Source organism: Phoenix dactylifera, chromosome 9 (assembly GCF_051530095.1).
Source record: "Phoenix dactylifera cultivar Ajwa chromosome 9, Ajwa_hap1_PhDact_Kaust_v1.1, whole genome shotgun sequence".
In the NCBI taxonomy this organism is placed as follows: domain Eukaryota; kingdom Viridiplantae; phylum Streptophyta; class Magnoliopsida; order Arecales; family Arecaceae; genus Phoenix; species Phoenix dactylifera.
In genome coordinates, this window is record NC_143198.1 from 4,371,529 (window position 1) to 4,388,482 (window position 16,954).

The 16,954-nt window shown below is 40.1% G+C and overlaps 2 protein-coding genes across 3 annotated transcripts; both read right to left on the bottom strand.

Moving 5' to 3' along the window:
• Positions 1-850: 850 nt before the first annotated feature.
• LOC103712296 (protein DETOXIFICATION 33-like) lies at positions 851-5,217 on the bottom strand. 2 transcript variants are annotated; one of them, XM_008798778.3, is made up of 8 exons: positions 4,864-5,217; positions 3,114-3,655; positions 2,934-3,020; positions 2,674-2,730; positions 2,340-2,578; positions 2,122-2,240; positions 1,853-1,939; positions 851-1,269 (listed from the first exon to the last, which is right to left on the bottom strand). In XM_008798778.3, the coding sequence occupies exons 1-8, from the start codon at positions 5,059-5,061 to the stop codon at positions 1,180-1,182; spliced, it is 1,419 nt and encodes a 472-aa protein (XP_008797000.2). In that variant the 5' UTR covers positions 5,062-5,217; the 3' UTR covers positions 851-1,179. The 2 variants fall into 2 exon arrangements, with proteins under 2 accessions (XP_008797000.2, XP_088560163.1); XM_088704037.1 differs by having other exon boundaries at positions 3,114-3,651; positions 4,864-4,987.
• Positions 5,218-11,699: 6,482 nt separating this feature from the next.
• Positions 11,700-13,201, bottom strand: LOC103712295 (putative galacturonosyltransferase-like 1). Its single transcript, XM_026806655.4, has one exon. The coding sequence runs from the start codon at positions 13,147-13,149 to the stop codon at positions 12,091-12,093; it is 1,059 nt and encodes a 352-aa protein (XP_026662456.1). The 5' UTR covers positions 13,150-13,201; the 3' UTR covers positions 11,700-12,090.
• Positions 13,202-16,954: the final 3,753 nt, after the last annotated feature.

A 16,954-nucleotide genomic window follows, 5' to 3' on the forward strand; every position in this document is an offset into this window, starting at 1 on the left:
AGGCAAAATTTTACACGAAAGCACTGAAAATAGGGCCATTCTATTCTTCTGAAGTCTAAACTATGTTTTTGGGTAAATGTAGTTCGCAGTGTTTCTTCTTATATGGTTCTTGAACACGGGAGCTGAAGAACTTACAGATTACTGTGCGCAAAGAGAACTGGTTGATATTAATGCCGTTAAACCATGCTGTAAAAACTTTTTGGTAATAGTATTTAGTCAGCTAGCTCCAACTAAGATTTGCTCCAGTGGATTGCACATTTTCAAAAATCTGGACTAGGCATTATTATAATATAAGCGGGTCTCCCTCCCAGTTCTCTTAAAAATTATTACAGAAGATTAGTAAGCTATTTTATGAAAACATTTAAAACTAATCTGAAATTATCCCACAGAATTCTACCATTGGTAACTCATCTCCAAAGGTGGGGGGAAGGAAAGAAAAGAAAACCCACCACCTTTCTCCTTTTAAGTATTTCCTCTACGAATTCATTTGCAAAATCGGACCCCTCATTGCATGACTCAAAGTTAATTATCCCTGAGTCAGTACACCAACTAGCCTTAGCTTAGTCGATATGCCTCTCCACCTGAAGAGATCCGGATTTGAAGCCTGGTAGTGATGTCTCCATTGTATTCCTTATTTTTATAAGAAAACTTGGTCTGTCGCAGCATTAACATGTGTCGGTTGTAGTTAGGATAAAAAAAATATCAACTAGCTCTGTGAATTTAAGAAGACATTAGTCGCTCTTTGGGTAGGAACTGGGATTCCTTCATAGTTCCAGTGGTGACTGTTTCAGGTGGCATCTGTTCTACTTTATATATTGGAACTGAGATAGATGCAAAAAATGTATCAAAGTACAGGCAACTGTTCTACTTTATATAAGTTTGGATCGCCAAGACCGCATTAATAATTATAAAAATTCTCTCTTCATACATTGCAAGGTTAAGAGAATGCCTCATTAGGCAAAATAGAGCCATCAAATTGCTCAACTTGCAGGAGCAGAGTCAAGGACATCCTAAAGGATACAATTCATTGCTAAGATCTCATTGTTTCGATTTAGTTCTTTTTTGGCAGCTTCTAATGAGCATCAGGAATTTGGCCTTGAGAAATTGTGGTATGGCATTTCATGCTGTTGAAGGTTGCACTTTTTAGGTGCTATTTACTTATGGAACAAAGGTTCGTCTTCACAGAGCATATGCTTGTTGTTCGCATGAAGCTGATCGAGACTCATGCTGCCCTCCCCATGTCCTGATGCGCTCCTCTGCTTGCACAGCCTGCATATCATTTCAAAACTCATCATAACCACAATGTAAAAAGGGGAGGCAGGGGCAGCAAAATTCAGACTATTGTACATTGTGATTTGAAACTGGCCTTGCAAGTTGCATCCAGTTTTGACGCATATAAAGCCATCACGAGCCTCTTTTTGCAAGGACAAACTTGTGGCAGTGGATGTGTAAGCTCCTTTTTGGAATGAAATTATGAGGAAGAGTATTTTCCTAGAAAACTAGTTCCTTGTAAACTCAATTAGATAGAATTTAGTGAAGGCTGTTCCCTTTTACATATTAGTTGTCTTTTACCACCTCCATCATCCCATGTGTTGCATCCCATGCCAGTCTCATTTTGCATATGATAATTTTTAAGATGAATACAACAAATTCATGATCTGTGAAGTCTATTACAGATTTCATCAATGAAGGCTCTTCCAAGTGTCTACTGCTTATGTTTCTTTTTGGTCCTTCATTCTATCATCGTTCGAGATTATATCTGGAATATTGGAGTTGATCCGTTCATACAAAAAATGCATTCAATTCGAGGGACCATAAGCAAAAGTTTCAAAAGCAATATGATCTGATCTACCTCTTTTTCCCATTTAGTTCTGAATGTAATCAGTAGCAGGATAACTGTTTGCAGCAGAGTCCCCACTAACATCCCCACCCAAATGCCCTGCATCACATAGATGAGTTATTAATATAATATACACACATACATACATTTGTAAATACATTTTTACATACATAAATACCTACTTTTCTTCACTCACCTCGTTCTGATGGTCAACATGAGGTCATTCTTATAATTATAAATAAAAGTAGAAGAAACACAGGTTCGTCTGTTCAGTGTCTTACTAGTTCATTAAGCTTGAGCTTGAAGCCAAGAACGGCTCCTAAGGGCAACCCAAGAAGGTAGTAGCATGCTGTATTTATAAAGGCAACGAGGGCTTGCCAACCTGCTCCTATTGCCACTCCTGCAAATTTAGGGAGACTCCTTCGATTAAATACCATTCGTTTAGAGTGCTGAAGAACCTTATAATGCCTCATTTTTCTGTATTGTAGAGAGAAGGTACCAGAGAGAACAGGCTGAATGCTGTTCAGAAGGATTGTAGCACCCAGAAGATATCCCAGTTTGGATGTCTCTCTCATCAGTTCAGGTGCATCTGTGAAAACCTTTGGTATGTGCTTTCTGAAGATGAGAACTATGGCCATAAAAATGAACCCAAAGAACAGTGATGTGGAAACAGAAACAATTACAGCAAACTTGGCCGCTTTTGGGTGATTTGCTCCAAGTTCATTAGATACTCGTACACTGCAAAGTAAGAAACAAACAATATATCAACCCACTTGTGGCAGCAATTCTTTGATGCCAGGAGCTGCAAACAATTTCAAAGAGATAAAGCCTACCTCACTGCAGCATTAAGACCAAGAGCTATCATCAATGTCCAAAGTTGATAGTTCATGCTGACAGAGAACGAACAATTCATCAGCTAGAAGAAATCTTATGTTCAATCATTTGATGACCAAGCAACTCCTATGCATACACAACTGATCGGAATGCATTGTAACAGAAAATCAGAAGATTTTTAATGTTGTTTTAGACATTAGTAAGGTTCTAAGAGCAGGTATCTTCGATGATGGACAGGCAAAAGGATGGAACATCTAACCAGATAGAAATAGCGCCGACGGCAATTTCTGGATTTTTTAAGCAACCAACCAGAATAATAACCGCAGTATAATACCATAGCTCCAAGCTGTCATCAAAGTGCTCCAGTTAAATATAGAGAATTTGGATATTTTAAAACAATAGGCCCATTGCTTTTCATATTTTGGAGCTCAGTACTTACCATAGCATTACTGCTGATGCAAGTGACAGTTTGACGAAAGCTGCCAGGTTTTGGAATGCTAACATAGAAAAGCCATTCCATGCTTCAGGGAAAAAGCCAGATACAAGATAAATCATCTGACCCAAATTTATAAGCCACCAAGAAATGTTCCCAACTATTGCTGCGCCCAGCAACCCATGACCCATTTTTGTTATGAAAATCCAATTTAGCAGAGCATGGATGCCCAGGACCACCCCAGCAATCACAGCCATGACCCAGACCTTGCTCTGAGATTGGAAAAACTTCTGCAGAGGAAAGTTCATGGCATAGGCATACAATTGAGGGAGTATCCATATAGTATATTTGCCTGCAACTTCTGATATAGCATTGGACTGCCGAAGTAGCTTTAAGATGGGCGATGTGAACACATAAACTGGTGATAGAACCAATGCTGTGACCCCAGTAATAACCCATGATCGTTGCATGTAAACTCCTAGCATGTGAAGTTGCCCGGCACCAACAGCTTGACCACAGAGCGTTTCCAAAGCACTCCCCATGCCTAGCTACAGAGGAATGATGAGAACTAGTTGGCTAACAGTTGGTAGTCAGAAAACAAAAATTTAGCATCGCTCAGTTTATGGTTTCTTTTTCAATAGAGCAATATGGCATTCTACGTAAACATTTGATACAACTCTCCTCTGTTAAATCTTCATTTTGGTATGGCTTCATTTTTTTTCCCCACTTTAATATAAATTCATGGTTTTCCACTGTCGAAGCTTTCAAGATAGCATTAGGTTTACTGGATATAAAATGGATAAATATTCTTGGGACACGAGAGTGAATGATATATTCTTTACTCTTTATAAGAAACATGCACGCAAACAGGTTGAGCGCTTAAATTCATTGAACTGTGCATGTGTAGTCAAGAGTCAAATGAGAATACCTACTCTAATGCCTCATTTAGTTTCTATATATGTGTCTTGAAAGAACTGCAGATATTCTTTATCATTTGCCAGTTAGTTTTATCCTTTTCGAAGTTTTAATGCTATTGATACAGGTCAAAAGATTCACAAGATAGATGATAAACATATTCTAATTACTCTTGTATTTGCTGAACAAATTCCAACAGAGTTATACACATGGCTTAGAAAACTAAAGCACAATGGATTTGGTAATGGATCAACTTCTAAGAAAAAGAACAGGGACACATAACTTGTTTTGGACATACATAAAATGAGACATCTGAGGATGGGTTATGAACATTTCGATATTATATGATTTTATATTACCGCAATCTATGCATGATTATGCAAAATTCTAGCTAATATGATCAAATTGAAATAGCGCTGTGTGTCATAAAATGAAGGCAAATAAATCCATAAAAAAAAATTGCAACAGCTTGTCTACTGTGTCTCATGTGATGATGCATCATGCAATTTCAGATGTACAGACTTCGTGGATATACTCAAACAGAAATCCATATTTCTGTCACCATAATTTTTTGCGTGTTTTAGCGCCAGGATAATTTTCCTTGGGCCATGGAGCCTGGACAAGTAACACATGAAACCATGGAAGAACAATTGCTTAGAATTTTAACCACAACCATGAAATTTATACTTGATAAATAATGAAACATATCTTGCAGCTAGATCAAGGGGAATTACGAGCATGGCTCTAAGTTACAAACTCATTTGACAGATTAATTTGAAACAAGGGATGAGAAGTTTTTCAGAAGTAATTGAGCCTCTGAAGTTATCAGTGGATCGATTACCAGAAACCCAAAGGCGAAGCCTTCGATGACGCTCTGTGCGATCGAGACCGCAGCAAGCTCGACATCTCCAAGATGGCCGACAAAGGCCACGGTGACAAACCCAATGGAGAACTGCAACACTCCTGTAAGTATTGCAGGCCCTCCTATGTGCCACATCTTCTTGGACTCATCCCAGCTCTTAGCTACTAACCTTCCCATGATCTAACACCTCAACACAGCCCTTTCCTTCAAACTTCTCTGCCCTTCACAAGGGAGCTCTCCAGCCTGCTGGGCTCCTTTATATACACTCTCAGCTCACCTACCATGGCCCTCCATTTCCACATTCTACGTACTCCTGCTGAAGTTTTAGTCAATCAGAACATATCCTCCCCCTTAGCATTTCCTCTACAAATTTCCGGGAGTAAAAGGCTTGCATGCACTGGGTTGTCTGTCACTCTAAGTTGGTGAAACGTGGCAACCTCAACGTAGTTGCTTGCCATCTTTTATGGTAGTGCTGGGGCACCCGTTCAGGTCGCAGGAAAAGTTCCTCTTGCCACATGGCAGGAGGAGATTGGGAGGACTTGAGAGAATTAGATTTTGACTTCCCACAGCTGCGTCACCTCAGGCTCTAGGAGAATCTTGTGTGGACCTACCGGCGCCCCATAGCTTTTCCCCTGTCTTGTTATGCGGGTCACGGTGATATAAGCTCAGCCGATATAGGTTGTTGAGTCTCAGGCTGGACTGAGAGATTTGTTGTTTCTTTTGCGTCTGGTGTCAGCTTGTGAGAGATGATAAAGACTGAACATAGGGGAAGTTAGAAGGTCAAGCAAGCACCATATTTTCAGAACAGACAAGGACAACGTATTTTAGTCTATAATTTAATCTGAACAAAATAAAAGACAAAATATGAACCGATTTTTAAGTTGCCAACGAGGACATAAGTGGATGAAAATAACATGCAGTTGATTGATGATTATAGGATAGTTAATTTTTTTTTCTGAACATTTATGCTAATGCGTGCGGTAAACCTTTTGAAACCTTCTGCTTTTGCTTGATTATTATTAAACTATTGGGTTTGAGATGGATTTAAACAAAAGCAGAAGTATTTCTGGATTTAAACTATTGGATTTAGTATCTTTTCCATTTTGTTCTAGAGCTAGAGATGCATATTATTCGCTTGGTAATCCTTTTGCGAATGAATGGGCACTAAGAAGATAACGTGTTTTCTTTTAGGATTTGCCATTTGCCAAGTCAATTATTTATGTTCCTTTTTTCTTTTTTTTTCTCTGTTAAAAGCAGTTTGTAACAAGTGGTCACTTAAATATAATAATCATGTGGAAAAAAAAGGTAGGCATTTTGAAGGCAGTTTTCTTGCCTAGAGTTGTTCGATCCCGTGGTAGCAATTGACGTCATGAACAAAAAATGCTATCGTTGCGAAGTCTTGTCCTTTCGGAAGAGTTCAAAGGGTCTTCTTTTATATTGACCCCTTAATCTTAGGTGGTTTGGTCAGAGGGGTCTGGTTGGATTAGAAAATATTATTTGTTTTAAGAGAAAACCCTCATCCGAAGCGCAATATTTCATAATGGTGACTGATAGATACCGCATTCAATTGTATATGTTCATCCTCGTCGATTTTGTGAGGGCCGATCCATTGACCGGCCCGCACCTAATTGGGCCGCAAGCCCAGTATGAGTAAGGACTAATGCGGCTTGCACATAGAAGAGAACTCCACTCCTATTCAGAGACCAACTTCTTCCTCCAATCCCGCCGGAAGGAGGAGTCTAAGGGGCTGATTTTTCCATATTGAGCCTCGATTTTCATCTATAAAAGAGTCTCTTCCCCTCTCCTTTGGCATCTACCTTGGAAGCTCTTCAATTAGAGGTATAGATCTCTGGATATTTTGTGGGATATATTTGGGGATTTCATTGTTGGTCCAGCCGGGAGAGTTCACTAGAGGAAAGGTAAGGTTGTCAAGCTTCCTCTCTTTCTTTTTCCAGTTTTCGGCCACCATCATCACTTTAAATCTGACCGATGAGTCACCAGAATGATCGTGAACAGGGTCTCCCCTTTTTCATATTCTTTTCTTTTGTTTTTGTCGGTCGTCCCTAGGCAGGGTACGTTGCCAGCACCGCTGTGTCTCGTCGGCCGCTGGGGGTTGCCGACCATGAGTAGTTGTCGCCGCCAAGGGCCTTCCTCTATTTTGGGAAGGAGAGGGAGGGAGAGAGAGGGAGAGGGGGGGGGGCCTTGCGATCCTCTTTTTCTTCTTTTCTTCTTTTCTCTCTCCTCTCTCTAGTTCCTCTCTATTTTTGTTTCTCTCTCTTCTTTCTTCCTTTTTCTCTCTATCTTGGTATTTTCTCTATGTAGCCTTATTCGGAGAAATTCTTGGTTAAAGGGACTCAAAGGTAGTTCAAGGTTACTATGTGATTGTAGACCCTTTAGTGGATCAATAGAGAATTCTAGGTTGTAAGATACCTCGGATGATTTTTTATATTGATTTAGTTCTATAGGAGAACAATATTCTGTGCAAGAAGACGTCGAGTAGGGTTCTGTGCACTCCAGTTCATAGATCACAGTGTGGGCAAGTGTTTAGTCTATTTGGATTGTTGGCAAAGAGGTAAGAATCCTTGTTCATATATATGTATGATATACTAATGATCAAGATAAGTAAGATGTAAGAATTTTTTTATGATGGTTTCTGTATTAAATTATGTTTTAATCATGTATGCTTGTGATTAATAGTATGATGGATGCATATATGAGTATAAATTATATTTATATAATCAGACTAATGAATGTGGTACTTGGACTAACTATGTTATATTGATTACCCCGTCACAAGCGGAAAACGTGACACTTATCGATTGCCCCATCACAAGTGGAAAACGTGACCATGGTTAGTTTACAGCTAAACATAAAATAATTAATATGAACTAGTGTAGACTATGGGCTAATCTCGTTACTATCGATTGCTCCGTTACGGAAGAAAAATGTAACACCTATCGATTGCCCTATCATAGGCGGAAAACGTAACACCTATCGATTGCCCCGTCATGGGCAAAAAATGTGACCGGAATTTGGTCCAAAGTTAAAAGGATATGGGGTCTTGGACCCAAATTGGACTGTAGAAAATTTAATGACAAGCTACTGAAATCACTGTTGAAAAATTAATTGGATATTGTATGATGTACCGCTTTGAATAGGTGTTAATATAGATATTTGATTGTATATGTGAAATTTGTTTATTTTGAGTATTACTAATAGCTAAACCATGACTTTGTGATATTCAGGTTATTTCCAAAAACTATATATTATTATAATGGTGTGGGTTTGTGTGAGGATTCTTACTAAGCTATAAAGCTCATATCTCTTGTTGCATATTTTTTCAGAGTCATAAGATGTGTAGATTTTGGATGGTTGGCGTGATGCTCGAACAACAGTCATTAACTAGTTAGCTAGTTTATTTTCTAATACTAATGGATAATTACAATTTTGTATTTGAATATTTGAATTATTTGATTATGATGGAATTAGTAGTTGGATTCTTTTGGCTATAATCTGTTGATTTAAATTTTTGAAATTTATTGGAAAATTGTTCATCTAGGCCTTGCAACTTTAGGGCACCGCTTTAGGATTCATGCGACCATGTTACGTGGTCCATACAGATAACGGGTTCGGGGCATAACAGATTCTTTCAAAGTTTTAAGTAAAGTTTAGTGTATCAAGGTTTTACAACGGATCATCATGTTATGACAGCTATTGGTGCAGCTTGGGTCACATTCAACGTGAACCTGCCTCATCCATTCTTCTAGTCGAGATTTTATAAATTTAGATTGGACCTAGGCTAAAAGATTGAAACCCTAGATAGGGTTGGGCTAGGACTGGCCTTTAAGCCAACTCCGAATGGATCCTAATTCATCCCTAATCCAAAACTACTCAAACTAGCATGATATATATAAACTAATAAATAAATCATGTATGTTTTAATTTCATATTTATGTTTTATATAGGTTACTTGAATGTTTTATATAATTTTATCCTTGACCTTATTAGATTATGTCTAAGTTTTGTTGAAATTGATGGATAATTGAGGCCTTAAAACAATAACTATGAATCTGACAGGAACATCCCACTGCTGACACGAGGGTCTTGTGATGGGATCTAACAGATGGTGGGTTTATTGTACCTGAAGGTAGGATGTGCTACAATTTTTTGATCATGACTTGCATCGGAAAATCATGTCGTGCCCTGCTAAACTAAATGAATAAGTTAGAGGTCTCGATCTTCCACTGGCCAATAGCAAGATTTGATTTTTCAGTCTTGTTTATCTAGATTAAAGTTGAATTCTACCTGTTTGGCATGAGTTTTCACCCTTAGAATGATTTCTCAAAATCGAACTTTGTTCCATCTAGCAAGGGTCATGTACTTCCTACTTGCACTAATTTCATCAAATCAGCTTAATGTGGCGCTTGCTTTCAGTCATTAATTAGATTATTGAGATGTGGTGTAGACAATTATAGATTATATATGTATCATATATTATATATTATGTATTATATATAATATTTATGTATTATATTTATATATTATGTACAATATATATATATATATAGTGTTTAAGTAGTTTAGAGATAATAAATCAGATTCGATAGCTTAGATCATTGATATGGGATCTTCATTGTAATTAAGAAAAAAATTATATAAAAGTACGCACTTGAACCTAACCCAATGTACATATATGTCAACTTTTATTAGATGGAAAGAAGATGTCAAAAATAGAAATTTTACTACTTTCATATAACTATACCCGCTAAAGATACTTTTTGATAAAAGAGCAAATTTATGTGCATTAGTCATACGAAGCTTTCTATCCATGAACAAAGAGACTTATTTCCAAACCGTTGCCTTCACACCTGTAGTCTCCAAAAGGTTGAACACTCGTTTTACCAAAAAGTAGAACAAGTCATCTAGCCTATCTCCAGCAAAATTTAGGTTGATGCCACTCTCTCTGTAACTTTTGACCTATTGGTCTGGCTCCATAACCAATATCAACGTATAAAACAAGGGCCAAATCCAGTTGCATACACGACCAATGACCATAAAGAGATTTACCATGTATTGGGTAGTTGTTGACTCAAAGCAAGAGGTACAAATGTCCAGGAATTTCTACTAACATTGTCAACTCCAAAAAGCCAGTGGTAAATGGCCTCACATTCATCAAAGTCGGCAACTTGAAGTTATGAGACCACCCAGTCAAAATCCCTACTAAACTCCAAGTGCAAGCTAGCCTACTATACCGGAACAGAGCAAGTGCAAGCAAGCCTAAACCTTGTAGTGGACCCCAAGACTTCGACTCTTAACGATGGTTATGCTCTTTGGAGATAAAAATCCAACATCTTGCACCAATCCGGTGGGCTCATGCCTCATGTGGCTTCATAGAAGACCTATCAAAGATGGACCTACTTCCAATCCATGTACTGGCCCTAATTCTACTGCTAGAATTCCAACTGAGTGCTATGCAATCCCTTATCAGTTCATCACCGACACTAGACCATCCAAATGCACACAAATAATAGAAAGCCAATGTAAAAAAATATAAAATATATAAATAAATCTATCTCATCCTATAAACTTAAGTTTTGAGAACAATTAGTGATTTTAACATGATGTTAGAGCAGAGGCCTTAAGTTCGAACCTTGTTTCCGCACTCTTTAATCTCATTATTAAAAAATTTCACATGTTGGGCTCGCCCATTAAAGAAAAGTCCGGCCCACATATGAAGAGAGTGTAAGAAAATATAAAATATATAAATAAGCCAAGAAATTTCAGTAATAAAACAAAATTCTCACACCATCCTGCATCTAGGTTAAATCTAATTTAGTTAAACCCGGTCTGTTCATCGAAGCTCGCACACCTCGTGGCACCTGCTTTCATAGGAAGCAAATATAAACGCGATGTGGATTATGGGGTGAGATCCAATGATTGTTGTGAATTGTGTGCCTATGAGGATTCCATGCATCCCATATCATGAGGCACACAAGTATTGTGTAAATAATTCTATTATAACATTTATGTTTAGAAGTTATAAGATGTTACTTTTATTGGGATTTAAAAATATAATTTACTAACAAGCGCATGTCCAAATTCACCATGTCATCATTATGTAGCTCCAAGAGAATTCATGTAGAAATACAGCAAAGCAACTTATAGACAAATGCAGGTAGCTGAAAGCTAAATCAAGTCACATGCCTATTCTACAAGGTAAGATTTAAACTTTGTATGTTAGCATGTTCAAAGGAACAAGGCGTGGCCCATGTGGGCCAAGATTCAAAGCATGATCACCATGGAGGACATGTCCCATGCCATAATGCCATCATACATTCCCAACTCCAAGGATATTTCATTGAACAAGCCTTGCTTCCCAACTTTTATAAAATAGGAAACAATTTATAGGTATTTAATGATTACAAGAGACTGTGGCCTAGGAGTTCCATAAAAGCCTTTGCTATTATGCAGCAAGGATCATTTGGATATCTTGTCCCAAGTTCTTTTTTTTAAAAGTTTCTTTGCTTAATTTTAGTAGAAGCATTGGTTATCAAAATTATCGACATAAATCAAATATTTGGAGAAATTCACAGAGATTGGAAGCAGCTTCCTTCCACAAAGCATAGTCTAGTTTATAATATCCAGTATATTTTAAACAGTGTGAATCCTAAGAAAATATTACTTGGCCTTCTAGTAGATTTTGATGAAGCAAATACTGATTGCCTTTAATATTACCAAATCAACATTAACAAGTGCTTATCTTCTATATTCCTACACCAATCATCATTTTTCTAAGATTAAAACAACTCCAACTCTTTGAGCCAAGCATAAAGCAGCCAGAATCTTTTATTTCTTAACAACAACAGTTTCTTCCTTCGCAGCCGCATCATATAAAAGTGTACAAATGGCCAGCATGGCATTATTAACATAATATTAAAAAGATTGCCTACCAAAGTCGACAAAAGAAACAGAGCAAAAAAAAAAAAAAAATCCATATATATAACAGCTCTCCTTTTTCGTTTATATATTTTTGCTTCCTAAAATACTAATTAACATCAATGTGACTTATACGTCCGGCTATCGTCATCTACACCTCAAATAATGGAAAATTCTCTTTCTTAAAGTAATATTAAAAAAATGAAAAAAATAAAAGATATCGGATTCGGATTTAGTGAAGCGGATCCGGGTCGTGCAGGAGGAGCTGGCTCAGGAGTCCTCGATGGAGAACGGAGTCTGGAGGAGATCGTAGGGAGCCCAGAGGGCATCAAGCGGGCAAGGTCGCCCGGCGTCGAGCCTCGCCCACGGCTTCCCCTTGCCGCTCCAGTGGAGGAGGCTTACCGGACCCGGGTGGAGATTCCGGCACAAACCCCGGAAGTTGTCCCCCCCGAGCCCGTGCTGGTTCCACCGATGCTCCACCGCCGCGATCCGACCCGCAAACACCAGGAGGAACGGCGGCAGCGACCCCAGCTGGTAGATCCGCATCTGCTTCTGGAGCTCCATCCACTCCTCGATACTCTCCGTGTAGGCCCGCTCCCTCCACCTCTCCAGATCCATCACCATGACGCCGGTGTTGAAGTAGCACGCTTTTCGGCCTTCGAATGTCATGGAGAGCGCCGGATTGGACCAAAAAGTCGGGGTGAAGTACGAGGTAAAATTCGCGTTGCAGTACTCGGGGGCCGCGAGGGCGATCCCGTCGGGGAGCGGGGTGGAGGCGAGGACGGCGATGTCGTCGACGAGGACGAGGTCGGAGTCGAGGTATACGACGCGGCGGGCGCAGTCGGGGAGCATTCGCGCGAGGTACGACCGCGCGTAGTTGAGCGGGCGATCCAAGGCTTTGCGGATCGACGTCGAGATGAGACCCGAGACGAGGGAGTCGTCGAAGGGGTAGATCCGGAAGGAGAGCGAGGGGAAGGAGGTGGAGATGGTGGTGTTTAGGTAATCGATCGACGAGGAGGCGACGAAGTGGAATTGGATGGATTGGGGGCACGAAGTGTGCTGGAGGACGGAGAGGATCGCGGCCATGGAGCCGCGGAGGTAGGCGATGTCGAGGGTCATGGCTACGTGGACCATCGCCGACGGCGAGCAGGATGCGGCGGAGGAGGGTGGGAGCGGCCGGGGGCAGCCCGGGGAGTTGTAGAACTGCGGCGCCTCCCGGAATCTCGGCGCCCCATTGCCGCCTGCTGCTGCTGCGGCGGTGGCGGTGGCGGTGGCGGAATACAGAAGAAGGAGGGAGAAGCCAACGAGGAGGTGACCGGATCGAGGCATTGGTCCGGCGAAGGAGATCGAGCAAGCCTCGGCCACGATGTGGGAATTTGGACAAGAGAGCAAGTATATATTTATACCTATAAAAACACAGGAGAAGTCAAAGTGAAGCAAAGTTTTTTTTTTTTTTCTTCGCTACAAGTACGCATACAATTTTATTGTAAATACGTCCAAACAAAAATTAAAAAAATAACGACTTACCGAGCATTTTAGCGAGCTCCTTGGCCTACAAAACCCTTTCAGAGTAATTTGCCACAAAACCACCAATCTACTGCTTTACTAGCCTTTCTATATAAATGCTTGGGTCGAAAAGCTACATCTCTCCTGCCATGCCCCAAATGTATCTTCAAGTAGAATTACGTTGGCCAGTAGTACGCACCGAACATACACAAACCTACTCGGGCTATCTTCAATTCTACCCTAAGAATAAAAACATCAAAGATAGGATACCCACCAGTTGCCACTACTTTAGAATCCAGGCTTAGGCCTCTGATCATAATGCCTGCACTATCCCTCTTGCCACCATTCAAAATATATGATATTGAAAAAACTCGAAGGTGGAGGCTTCCAACACCGCCTGTAGAGCCATAGGTGCCCGAGTTGTCAATGGCTAAAGCAAATTTTTTTTGGGATAGGATGGGAGATGCGTTGAGATTGGTGTTGAGTTATCTAGGAGTTTTATGGGTTTGATGGGAATGGACGGTTGGATGGGGACGGTGATGGGAAAGTGGCAACCCAGCGGCTTTACCGGGCGGATAAAATAATATCTTTATTAGCTGAAGTAAAAGGCCACGGAAACGCCGACAGTTGGACTTGGGAGCCTTTTGCCGGACTAAGAATTACGCCATGGTCAAAGTAGACAGGCGTACCGCACCGTACTTGATGCAAGAGCGTGGAGGCCCCCGTAGGGAAGCCGGCTGGAAGCTCCGGACGTGCTTCCTCTGGAATCGTGCCACGTCGCGGTCCGAAACGCCGCCTCGACCGCGCTTTCTGACACGTTCGGCTGGCACGCGTAAAAACCGACCCCGGAACGACTTCTAAGTTCCCCAATCCCCATATAAAATTGCCAGTTCTCAAGCTCATTCAAACTAGTCCTAAAAGTAAAATAAATAAATGAATAAACAATAACATTAAATAAACTATTATTTGTCTATGTAAATGAGAGCATACCTAGACCTAACAAAATAAATTAGCACAAACTATATATATGAAAGACAATTGGGTGATAAGCAGCTCTGTTTTTGGCTCTAAAGTCTAAATTATTGGGAGACATTGAGATGACCTGGTTGCTTGAGGTCAGCTCAATTGCTATTCTTACCGACAGACACCTTCTCAAGTTCTATAGTCGAGCAAATGCCACTGACGTAGTTGCATAGTTTTCCAATCAAGTTTCAGCAGCTATGATCAAATCTCCAGAATTGTTACAACAGTGAAAGAAGCTTCTCTTCGTTCCCTTCACTATCCAGTGAACAATAGATGGGGGTTGTGGCGTCGCCATCCAAGTGTCACCCACCACCTTTAACACCTTTAATTCATCATTAAGCATAAAGTCTCTCACACTGTCCCTCTCATGTTTCTAATCATCATATATCTTTGCAATCTAGGTAGGTAATAAATCTTGTATGGAGTTTTGTTTTAGCTGGGAAGGCCACGTCTTGCCGTTGTTGCATCCTTCTCTTCAGTGCGAGCTTTCTTTCTGGTCTTGGTACTTTTAATGTCTCAGGGCAAAGAGTTGGTGTCAATGGGTTGCTTGGCTTCCATGAAACCTCTGTGAGAATGGGCACTGTCAAAGTTGGAGCAGGTGGATGCCTGTGTTCTGCCTTCCAGGCGCATGGGTCCTCTTTCAGGAGGGGCTTTCACTTTCGGTGTGGTTCGCTTCCACAAATTGTTGGCTGGGGTGGAGGTGGTGTGGGCGTTTACACATCAACACATGGTGTGGTGTTGAATTGAGTTTACAAGTCATATTCGTCTGCCATATATAATGGCCCTTTTGCCTCTCTTTGCAAGCATTGCAGCACTAGCATGTGGGTTGGGTTAGATTAAGAATAGTTATAATCCAAATCTAATCTATATTCAAATCGGGTCAAAAAATTGAATCCAAACCTTATGCAACTCCCTTGTGATTGGATCGGATTGGACAATAGAAATTTAGTTCTTATATTCGAGAAAGGGTTTTGAAATATAAGTTATATTAAACAATAAATATCGATCAAATTGGGTTGTTTCATAATGGATTGGGAATTTAGTGATTCAAATCCAATCCATAAAATTTTGGATTAGCTCCAGATTACAAATAGATCGATCAAATCTTCTTGCAGCACTACTAGCATATTATGATATGGCAATGGGGGTTGGTGGCAACTTTTCTATAAGCCGATCCCAATAATGGTGGCCCTCGGCACCTATTGTAATTTGTACGATATATGACATCCTTTATTCATTTGTTTCAAAAAGAACTAAAACGGGTTGAAGCATGGCCAACTATAGAAACAAGGTTAGGGGGCTGAACCCAAACCTCTTGTATCAATATAAGAGATATTACCAAGTCAAATCCTCAGTTTAGTACGAAACTATCAGACTAAGATCTACTTCATTGTTAGATTAAAATTTACATCCAAATTGTTTTAGTTTAAGAATTATATTTAGAATAGAATCACAATGTTAAGTTACCAGCTAATTAGAACGAAGTGGCGCTCCACCTCAGCATAATTGGCTAGTCCTTAATTACTTAGATTGGCTTTTCAAACATCTTAGATTAATAAAAAAAATTATAGCAATTCATCCTAGCTAGATCACCTGACGACTTATGTTGTAGGTCTTGATATGCAAATGGACTAGCTTAAATAAAAGACTTCAACACATCTTAAGGTTAATAATGTGAATCTTCAAGTGACATAAAACAAAAAAAAAAAAATCACCCATAAAACTTGCATTGTAATGAAGCCAATAAGTTTTCCAATAATCAAGAGTGAAGTTCCTTTCCCCTCACCCTTTTCCTCTTTCTTGCTTTTAAAAGGAAAAAAAAGATATCAAAATGTGTTTTCGAGATGCATGATATGACACGGTCAGAAACCATCCCTCCACCCTTAATCATGTGAACTTATCTCCCTGCTAAAAAATCAGAAGTTATATTTCAAAACATTCTTAATAATTCATCCATTTTATTTTTCACCGAAAAGAGGGGCAAAATCCTCATTGTATGTTGGCAAGGCCCCTCCAGATATTTGGATGGCAATACATGATTCAAATAAGAGGATTTGATTGAAAAATGAACTTAAAAAGGCTCCAAACACAGTTTCATACAATATACATTCATGGCAATATCTATCTATTAATTTGTAGCCTTGGCCAATTGAACTTAGTTTTGATGGCTGGCACTATTTTGAGCAGAAAACAAGCAGATAAAAAAAAAATGATTTAACTAAAATTATGGCTTTCCAACTGTAATTCTGAAAAGAAATAAATTATCATAATAATGAGACATTATGAAATAGAAAGGGACACGAAATCCGGCACGGACCACCATGGATCCTCGTTGGCGGCATGAACCACGCCGGTGCCCACCGCCGGTGGGCCCCGGCTGTCAGAGCCTTGAGGAACAAAAGCTCCGGTCTCCCCACGTGGGCGACGGCCTCCCTTGGCATCCGGTGGATCAGCTGCGGCGACCAGCGCACATACTTCCAGAAACAGAGCAAAGCCGCCAGTGACACGTGGAAGCAGAGTACTACCCGGCACCGCACGACGCACGTGCTTCTCATGGAGGAGCACGTGGCATACCTGATCCGCAGGAAGCGCTCTGATCGAGACT